The sequence below is a fragment of the Nelusetta ayraudi genome, unplaced genomic scaffold, assembly GCF_046127955.1.
Source record: "Nelusetta ayraudi isolate G7.1 ecotype Tasmania unplaced genomic scaffold, CSIRO-AGI_Nayr_v1 ptg000021l, whole genome shotgun sequence".
NCBI classification, from domain to species: Eukaryota; Metazoa; Chordata; class Actinopteri; order Tetraodontiformes; family Monacanthidae; genus Nelusetta; species Nelusetta ayraudi.
In genome coordinates, this window is record NW_027466071.1 from 1,287,836 (window position 1) to 1,298,010 (window position 10,175).

Consider the following 10,175-nt stretch of genomic DNA (forward strand, 5'->3'; position numbering starts at 1 on the left):
TCCACAGTGGACGGTGACTTCCACCAAGCATTGCGAAAGTCATTTATGTGGAGAGAGTTGGTAAACACCTCCAACCCATTCTGCATCTGTGAAGGCAGATTTCAGGGTCAAGAAGAACTCTGGAGAAAGGGGAGGTAAGACGGAACATAAAATTGGTCAACTCACCACACGGGATGTCCCACACTCATCCAGATTATAAATGAATACAAACTGGTTTGGCAGTTCATCAGTTCTGTAGCAGCCGTCACCCAACTGGACCTCCGCTTCTGTCAATGTGATGCCACCAAGAACCTTCCCAACATACACCTTCATCCTAGAGTCATTGCAAGACACCTCCACTCTGGGAAAATCCAGGATGGAGGGCCATTTGTTGAGCAGGTGAAAGTCAGGGGTCGGCTTCGGCCATGAGCTGAAGATCGTATCATAAGGAATGGGGACAAAGTCCCTTTCAAATGGAAAACGGTTAACACCCTCAAAAAACTTTGAAAATTCCAGAGGAAATGTGGAATCCTCAATGTGTATCACTGATTGGGCAGCAACAAAATACCCAACAAAAACACAGAGAAGACTCAACACTCTCTCCATTGCAAATCCCAAAGTGCAGCAACAATCATGATTGCGCCGCACCCACAGGCGGTCATTAAGAAGCTGCAGCGGCAAGTAGGACAGGTGGGGACGATCAAGCTAACCAGACTGACACGCCAAATTTGCAGCCAATCGTTTGGTTCTGTTGGTGGGAGGAAGTCTTGGGGATGTTGACGTATTAAGCAGCTTTTAATAACCATGGAAACATTTTGATTACATTGTCCAATCTTCTCTTTTTATGTATTGAAAACAGCAAACTGGCCAATTGAGAAATATGACTGAAACTAATAATTCAGAATGACAGTTTATGTTGATCTACGTCAGCATTTTTTCCCAGTCATTTGTGGAATAAATTTGGGTCACAACTTTACAAGGACTAATTAGGTTTAAAAAAAAAAAAAAAAAAAAGTATGTTCTGAGACTCCACCAGTTGAGAACCGCTGATCTACATAAAGCATATAAAAATGGAAAGCACACTGGAGCACTGTGGTTCCTACATTGAGATGATCACCTGAACCAGGTGGCAGATAACACAAAAACCTTTCGGTGACTTTCAAATCAGTGTGACGTCAAATGAAATAAACCACCGTGCCGCAAACGTGAAAGGGGGCGGGGCTTCCGCACACAGGTAGGGCGGAAGGCGGCGCTCATCTCGCCGCAGGTGAGCACTGAGCCGCGGTCGAGGAAGACAACGAACCAAGCGGGCGCGGGCTGTCAACAAAGCATTCAGAAATGCCTTCAATACGACCTCTACTCTAATATGACATAAAGACACGTCTTCTGCAGACACCATGGTCAACCTAGGTGAGCTCGCTTCGTGTGTTTGTCCGCTTCGTCTCAAGGCGGTCGCTGTCTAAAGTTGATTTTTTTTGTTTTTTTAAGGCGTGGTCTGGAGTCGGGCGCGAGTGATCCTGCGACTTCCGGTGTTTGACCAATATAGCTCATTGTACATGTCATCTAACTGTCTTTTGCTATTACATAGTTTTTGACCTTAGATTGGGTCTTGACTTGTCGATATGTTTGTTTCTTCACATGTGCAGTAGACCCAAAATGTAGGTGGGTGTTACCATCGGCAGCAACGGTGGAGTTCCCGTGAATTATGACGTGATTATGGTTCAGTTATGAATCCGTTGATGTTGCCAAAATTAAGTAGCTCTATTAATCACTACAGGTGGCAAAAGAAAGTATTCACCTCCGGTACTTGAATAAAAGTATGGACGCTGTTGTAAAGTAATAGAAAAGTACTGATTCAACTTCTTTACTCATGTAAGTGTAGGTTCTGAAATGTACTAAAGTAAAACCCTGCATTTCTGCAATTAGTTAAACATGATATTTGTTCTCACATACATGTTTATTCTTTTAACACAATAACCATGGTTATGTTCTGCATGTTTACTTTTCTCTGTCCTGAAAATGTAGTGAACCGTAATCTCAAAGCACCACACACAACAGCAGCGTTCAACTAGCTCCACTTTAAGCATCAAGAACTATAATAATATAATATTAATAAGTGAATTACTTTAAACATTTGTTTTCTTTTAAACACAAAAGTAACAAGTAGGTTTTTCCAATGCAAGGAGTAGAAAGTACAGATGTTTGTGGACAAATGTAGGGAGTAAAAGTAAAAAGTTGTCAGTAAAAGAAATACTCAAGTAACGTAAAGATACCTGAAAAATCTACTTAAATACTGTCACAAAATATTTTTACTTGATTACTTCCCACCTCTATTGATCACCATATTAACTCAGTTTTAATCGTTCCAAAACTACCAAAACCTAACCGCGTTGCACGGCTATGTCTATGCAAATGCTACCATTGCATGTGCTGTGTTGCACAAAGTATGCAGCGCTAACAGTGTTGCTCTGCCTCCGTTCGACTCATTGCAATATTATGAGTGAAAACACTGAGCTGCTCTACGGCAGCCAGCTGGAGCAATGAATGAGAAGGTTGAGTCACAGGTTTGTCCCTGACCCCTCAGGTCGCATGAATGTGAAACACCACACCGGCAGCTTTGTCCTGTTTGGTCTAGGAGAGGGCTCGGCTTCGCTTTTACGACGTAGGCCTTGCAACAGACCCTCACTTTGAAGCTCGGCATGCAGCGCGTGAGACCTGAGAGAATAATTGCGTCCGCTGGAGAATGCGATGCGCTAACCGCCAGCCCACATCCCTTGTTTCAAAACCACGACTGCAGCTACAGTCGGCGTCTGACGTCGTTCCCACTGCGCTGCTGTGCTCCTCAGTGACTTCTCATACAGGCCATGGTGTGCTTAAAAGTGTGTGCGGCCCACAAGTGTGGGTGGCCAATCTGTACTGTAGCACCCCTATGACCGTAATTGCAACAAGCCGTCCTTGTGTGTGTGCTCCAGGATTGTGCTGCGCCAGCCTCAAGGACAACAAGGCCCTGATGAAGATGGGCCTGGCGCTGGTGCTGGTGGGCCACATCAACTTCCTCCTGGGGGCGCTGGTGCACGGCGCCGTGCTCAGGCACATCAACGTGCACGCCCAGGCTCGCACGATGGTGTACGCCATCTCTAATGTCATCGCCATCGTAGCCGGCTTGTTCGTGAGTGCGCCCACCCACAAAGCGCTCCTATCAAGACGAGTTGAATCAGTTGAATTTATTTGCAAACATTTTCTCACCCTTCAGGGAATCATCTGTGGAATAACAGCCATTGTCCTGTCCAAAAACAAGAAAAACAGGATCTTGGTAAATACTGCTCCCCTATTTGTATTATTGTGTCTCGTTCCTCCCCCCTCTCTCTGTCATTTGCTGCCTCCTGTTAGAACTTGCCCTTTGTGTGTGAGAAACTGCATGTGTGTGGAGGCGTTTGGCAGATGACTGTTTAGGTACAGAGAACACACATCAGTTCACAAATTGTTTCAAATCGAAAGCTCCTCGTCCTGCTTTTCCACCCGCCACCCATTACATGGCCAAATGAATATTTTTTTTCCACAAACGAATGAGTCGATCCACGTTGTCTTTGCAGAAATGGGTCCTGTTGGTGTTCGGCTTCCTGGCTGGTCTCATTGCACTGGCCTCCCTCCTGGGCCTCTCGGTGTCCCTGGTGCAGGGTATTAGGCACAAAGGACGGAGCCTGCTAACGCACTGCCGCTTTTCCAACAGCACCGTAGGCTCGTCTTCGCGCGTGACCTACGAATGCCCCTTTGACCCCAACCGCGTCTACGTAAGTGCTGGTATTTTTCTTATTCGGCAGCTTCTTTCGGGAGGCGATAACTCATCAGAGTTGTGCACTGTTGTTATTTTGATGGCGAGCAGAGCACCACCGTCCTCCTGTGGGTGCCGCTCATCGTGATGTCGGCCGTGGAAGTGGTCTTCTCCTTCCGCTGCTTTGCGGTCTGCACCTCATTCCTCTACCTCTGCCCATGCCGGAGAAGGCCTATCCGGGCCAGGAGGGTAAGACCCACTCTGTTCTTCTTCATGTGCTCTGCTGTATTAACACACAGGTACTACCCAAAAAATTTGAATATCAAGTAAAAGTTGTTTTATTTTGGCAATTTAACAGAAACCAACAAATTTTATTGAGCCATTACACGCAAATTGACATCTCAATTTTTCTCAAGTTCCTTGTTGTAACTTTGCTGATTAAGACTTTCAGCTGATTAAAACCACAAACCCACAAACTAATTTTCTAAATTTTTGAATGAGTTTTTTTTTAAGCTGCAAGATCTGATAAGCAAAATCCAAAGAAAAAAAAACTTGAAATATATTGATTTGCATATTATTCGTTTATGTAATATGTCAAATTCACCTTTTAAGTTGAATTGCAGTAATACAACAACCTTTTCAGGATATTCTAATCTTCTGGGTAGTACCTGTATGTTCGCGCAAGCTGCTAAAGAGCTGCAGAGTAGACAAAGGTTGATACAACTGCTTTGAATTTTAGGCGACGGTTGTTGAAGTCATTGTTGAGGTTTGAGGATGGAATTCTGTCTCATAAATGTCTCGCTGTGCTCACAAGTGCAACAATGGCCAATTTTTGCAGGTACGCATCCAGCAAGCTGTTGCAACTCCCCCGCCGTCGTCGCCGCCACCAGTGGATCCGGAAAGCGACACTGCAGATGAGCCTGCAGAGCAGGACGACCTGCTGGACAGAGGCACCACTGCCGAGCCGAGCGACTGGCTGTGAGGCAGCCAAACGGAATAAGAGAGGTTGAACTACTAATCCCAGCGCAAAGGAACAACATTTGTGATTGTTTCGAGTTTGTTACACATGAAATGCATGGAGGGCATGCACAACTTTAATCAGAAGTTACATTTTCGATTCTAGTTTTTATTGAAATATTTTTTTTAAATGTTTGTTTGCAACTTCTGTGTTTTTTTTCCAACTTGTCTTTTTGAAATATTAATCATGTCTGACCCAAGGTTACACTTAACAAAAGGGGGGGAAACAATCTGCATGGCATTTTGGGGCAGTTTTTTTTTATTGAGGGTTGAAAGTGTGGTCAACACACACCAAGCTGATCATACTGAAAAACATTTGCATGCTCTTTTGTGAAAAAAAAAAAAAAAAAAACTCTGTGTCTGAGAATAAAAATATATTTACAGTGAATCAATTCCTGCATTTCACACACACACAAACAAGTGTGCCATGAATCAGCAGGTACTCCACCCTATGAAGGCTGAAATTAACCGGAAACTGTTGCTGACGCTGGGGAATTTTTTTCAAAGATAATGTTGATGTAACAAAAAGGCCCGACCTAAGGACACTCTCAAATATAAGAGTAATGTACACCCTAACATGTAAAATGGTTTTCAGGTATATATATACACAAGTCTCCTAACCTTTCTCTGGGACCTTATTCAGGCAAGAACAGTGAGACAAATGTCTTGCAGAAAAGCATCTATTATACTGCATAAACATGCTTCAACTACATATTCAAAGACACGGGACAAACGTGAGACTGAGAGACAGGCTAGCCAAAAATATCTATGATTTAAATAAATTAAATCCATCAGATATGTAAAAAGCATACATGTGCTCGGCCAGTTTGCAGACTTACTTCACGGGGGCGAGGGGGCAGGGGGGAGGAGCAAACAACAGAGCGTTCAAAGGCTAATGGGGGGGGAAAAAGAGAAAATGCATACAAAAACAATACTCCAAAACACTGAAGTCCATAGACGGTAAGGTTGAAAAGGTGTCCTAAAAAAATCATGGTTAGACTCTCTGTTCAATTCTGAGGTCTCCTAATAAAGGTAAAGTCCTTCATGGAGTCCGCAGCAGCAGTCAGGAAGGAAGAAAATTCTTCAGGATCCATCCTGATCAGCCTGGTCGGCGTGACGGACTGCTGAGTGCCTCAAGGTGTCTTGGACTCCTCTTTAGGCCTAAAGGAGCCACAGTGAGGAGGAAAATTAACACTCCTCTCTGATCCACTCCCCTTACAACATGGTGAGTGCGTGCAGCGTTTTCTCACTTTGAGGTGTCCATTTTCTCCTCCTCGGGCACCTTCTCCTCTTCCTTTACTTCTAAAAGAAAAATAATAGAAATAGGAGCAAATCCAACCAATACTGTGTCTAGAGACGAAGCCTGTGTACTGTACAGGGTTGACGCATGATACATAAGGTACAAACAAAAATGACATGAGCGCTGGAAGATGGAAATGGAAAAAAGAAAAATGAATAGATACCTTTTGTTTCCTCCTCACCTTTCTTCTCCTTTTCTTCTCCCTCTTTGTCTCCTTCAGTCTTGGCCCTCTTGACTTTCTTGAAGCTGGCTGCATTCCTGCGGCCACCTTCGCCTTCGTCCTCTGAGTCGGAGAACTCCTCCTCGCAAGCTATCCTCTTGTCGTGGGCGCGAACTGAAGGTCGACCAAAAACAGGGTTCCCTTAAATAACGAGCGGCCGTGACGCCAGCGCAGGAGAGGGCGGGGCTTTGCGGGAGGTTTCTTACTGGATATGCGTTTGTTGGGGTCGTCCTCCTCCTCGTCCCCGCTGTCTTCCTGCACGGCGTCTTCAGGGATGGCCTGCATCTGAACCCCCGGGGCGTGGGGCAGCATGCGCAGGTTCTCAAACAGGCGCTGCCTGCGGGACAGAGTGCAGGAAATGACTGATTAGCCACAGGCAGCTTGACGCAAATGTGAATTAGTAGAAAAATAATGCACGTTTGTTCAATGCACATTGGGGAAATTTGCATCATTACAGCAACAATACAGTAGAAAAGAATGGAGATTATATTGACTAAGAAGAAATAAAAAATGAATTAAAATATTTATAGACTAAGAAGGAACAAAAACTGTTTGGCTGCTGTGACTGCAGAGGATAAGAAGCCACAATGACTGAACACAAGCACTGAGCACTCACTTGATCTTCTCCAGGTAGTCGTTGGTGTTCTGATTGGTCATGTTGGAGGGACTGATGTGCAGCTTGAAGTCTGGCCCAAAGTACTCAAAGTAGTCATTATATGGGAGTTCTGTGGAGGTAAAGAAAAATTAACCGTCGTCCTCGCTGCACAAGTAAGTTCACGCCAGGTCAAATCTTGTTGACTGAACTTCTTCTACCAGTCGCACAGGGACGTGCCACAGTGTGTGTGTGTGTGTGAGAGAGAGAGAGAGAGAGAGAGAGAGAGAGAGAGAGAGAGAGAGAGAGAGAGAGAGAGAGAGAGAGAGAGAGGAGAGAGAGAGAGAGAGAGAGAGATGAAATACCATTAGGGATGGAGGTGTCGAGCGCCACGGCCGTCTCGTACGTCCAGCAGCGCGCCACGTTGCGGATGGTGTATCCTCCTCCGCCCAGCATCAGCAGTGGCAGGTTGAAGCTCTTCATGTACTCCACACACTTGGCGTGACCTGTGCACGACGCATACATTAGAGTGGGTTAGACACACTTTATTCATCTCACAGAGGGGAAATTTCTTTGATGCTGCAGTAAAAGAAACAAAAAATATATCCTGTACATAAATAAACCTAAAAAATCTTTACTATCCATAATACATTCCAATAAGTAGACTAATCTATATATACACTATACAAAAGATTTCATACTCTTATAATGACTAAGAATATATAAAAAACTGATAGAAAATAAATGTTGCACCTTTAATGGTGAGGTTGAAGCAGCCGAGCCTGTCTCCGGACAGGGAATCTGCTCCACACTGGAGAACCACAGCGCTGGGCTGGTACATCTCCATCACCTTGGCCATGATCTACACCAACGACAACAAAACAAACGCATCAGACGCTGCTTTCTTCGACAACGCAAACTGCGGGTAACGCCGCTTTCAACAAATTCGTAGCTCCTTACAGGTTTGAAGATGGCTTCGTAGGACTCGTCGTCAATCCCGTCTCTCAGTGGGTAGTTGACGGCGTAGTACTTGCCCTTCCCTGCCCCGATGTCCTACACGGAACACAGGGAATGTCACATCGCTTGTTCTGAAGTTGTGCGGCTTTTACTTGTGAAAATAGTGGGAAGCTTACCCTCAGGTCTCCGGTGCCGGGGAAATACTCTCCATACTTGTGGAAGGAGACGGTCATGACGCGGTCAGTGGTATAGAAAGCCTCCTCCACGCCGTCGCCGTGATGGATGTCAATGTCGATGTAGAGGACCCTCTGGTGGTACCTGGGAAGACAGGAAAGAGGAAGTCTTACTGCTTTTGCTCTCATGGACGAGAAACCGAGACGTTTGTGAGGTAAAAGCATCAAAGGGCTTTCATACGCACTTGAGTAATTCCAGGATGGCCAGGACGATGTCGTTGACGTAGCAAAAACCAGAGGCCTCTGATTTCTTGGCGTGGTGAAGCCCTCCAGCCCAGTTGATGGCAATGTCTGTCTGTTGTTTGTTCAGCTTCACGGCACCGGCTGCAGGTCAGAGAATTGGATTTGGATTTAGGAACTGGCCTTCAGTGAGTGTCAAAAGTTTTAAAAAAAAAAGTAGGTTAAGCTTACCAACAGAACCTCCTCCTGACAGCTGGCAGAACTCAAAGAGCCCATCAAACACCGGACAGTCCTCTCCCACATTGACTGCAAAGAAACAGCGACACCATGCTCACAAAGCTCGTTGTGTTTGAATCTGCGCAGCCGACGAGACGAACCAAACCACCGCACTCACATCTCTGCATCTGTTTGCTGTACTCGGACATGTTGTCGGGTCGGATGGAGCGCAGGAACTTGATGTAATCGTCGCTGTGGTACTTGGTCATCTCTTCTGCGCTGGCTTTGTGAGGACGCTGCAAGACAGAAGATGAGTGAGTTCCTGAGACACACACGGAGGGAAAAACAAGGGCTCGGGATGCATGAGAGACGTACATAGATCTCCATCTTTCTGTAGAGGCCATAGTTGAGCAACAGGTTGTGGGTCATGCGGATTCGGTGAGGCTTCATGGGATGCCCCTGACCGTAGTAGTAGTTTCCGACATCGCCTGGAAGGCAAAACACATAAGGAGAACATTTATCGAATTATGTGCGTGTTAACTTATATAATGAACTTCACATATCATGCATGCTTCTTTTTTTTCAGAACAGACTGAAATTTGTGGAACGCTAACGTCGACGTAGTGCCAGGAATTAGCACCGTAATTACGACCACGCAATTACGGCCACTCGCTTGAAAAACACGGAAATCAATCCGCCGCGAAAACTACTCCAAACATCCGGGCTAAACTCTCCAGAGCGCCCCTACCACAACTCGCCAAGAAATTATTGTTCACCCCAGCATTACTTCTTCAACGGCAGGACTTCTCTGGCATCCGAAGCTATTACGACGTTAGCTCGGTGCTTGCCTTAATTACGGGGACAATGAAGTAACGTTCACGTTACTCGCAACACCCTTTGTTAGCCTTCTGGCTAGTTTAAATACAATTATCCGAAACACACACAAAAAAAGACCATTGTGTTTTGGCCGCGGAGCCAAGTCGGTGCATTTTTACCGAACCCAGCGCACACATCAGCAGCGGGGGCAGTAGCACAACGAACGAAGGAACTAAACGACACTATTTACTAAGGCGAACACAGCCGCCTGGCTGCTACTCACGCTAGGCTAGGTTAGCCTAGCCACCTGGCTAGCAGAGCAGGCGGCCAAATAAAAGTGCCGCGTTTGGCGGTGCGAAGCCGCGGCTTTCAATTCTGCGGTGCGCCCGGGTGCCTAGAGTTGCATGGGCACGGCCACTTACCGTCGTAGTAGTAGCAAACTTTTTTCTTTGTTCCTTGCGAGGTAAGCGCCATTTTGGTCCTCTTTAGGCTGGCTTTGAGCAGCACACCGCTGGAGACAACAGCGACAAGAGGCGGACAGTTTTGTGTGTACGGGGTCCAATCAATGGGGCGCAATGACGGCTGCAGTCGACAGGGGGCGCCACAGTGACGTTCGTCCTCCATATCCACGATGCACTTTTTTGGTTACGGATTGTTTTGAATGGGGGAATCAAATACGAACGAGACAAAAATAGTTTTATTTAAATGTGCATATAAGTGCAGATGTACACTACTGGTCAATAATTTGGAGACGCCCAATGAATTCAATGTCTTTTCTTTTCATTCTCATGACATTGTAATTTCTCACTGACTTAAAGTTTGCAAAGGTTAAGTATAATATTTCATGAGTAGGATTTCTTTTGTGTGAAACCTATAGCCACCTATGTTTATGT

The 10,175-nt window shown here is 45.6% G+C and overlaps 2 protein-coding genes across 3 annotated transcripts; one reads left to right on the forward strand and one right to left on the reverse strand.

Moving 5' to 3' along the window:
• The first annotated feature begins 1,230 nt into the window (after positions 1-1,230).
• Positions 1,231-4,990, forward strand: tmem54a (transmembrane protein 54a). The gene is made up of 6 exons (XM_076027531.1): positions 1,231-1,389; positions 2,952-3,148; positions 3,233-3,292; positions 3,573-3,770; positions 3,863-4,000; positions 4,590-4,990. Exons 1-6 carry the CDS (start codon positions 1,377-1,379, stop codon positions 4,731-4,733), a joined length of 750 nt encoding a protein of 249 aa, XP_075883646.1. The 5' UTR covers positions 1,231-1,376; the 3' UTR covers positions 4,734-4,990.
• Positions 4,991-5,006: 16 nt separating this feature from the next.
• Positions 5,007-9,863, reverse strand: LOC142889003 (putative histone deacetylase 1-B). 2 transcript variants are annotated; one of them, XM_076027529.1, is made up of 14 exons: positions 9,705-9,863; positions 8,842-8,954; positions 8,645-8,762; positions 8,482-8,556; positions 8,256-8,394; positions 8,014-8,155; positions 7,841-7,933; positions 7,634-7,742; positions 7,246-7,386; positions 6,905-7,013; positions 6,495-6,625; positions 6,250-6,402; positions 6,019-6,070; positions 5,007-5,929 (listed from the first exon to the last, which is right to left on the reverse strand). In XM_076027529.1, exons 1-14 carry the CDS (start codon positions 9,754-9,756, stop codon positions 5,902-5,904), a joined length of 1,455 nt encoding a protein of 484 aa, XP_075883644.1. In that variant the 5' UTR covers positions 9,757-9,863; the 3' UTR covers positions 5,007-5,901. The 2 variants fall into 2 exon arrangements, with proteins under 2 accessions (XP_075883644.1, XP_075883643.1); XM_076027528.1 differs by having other exon boundaries at positions 5,106-5,929; positions 6,232-6,402.
• Positions 9,864-10,175: the final 312 nt, after the last annotated feature.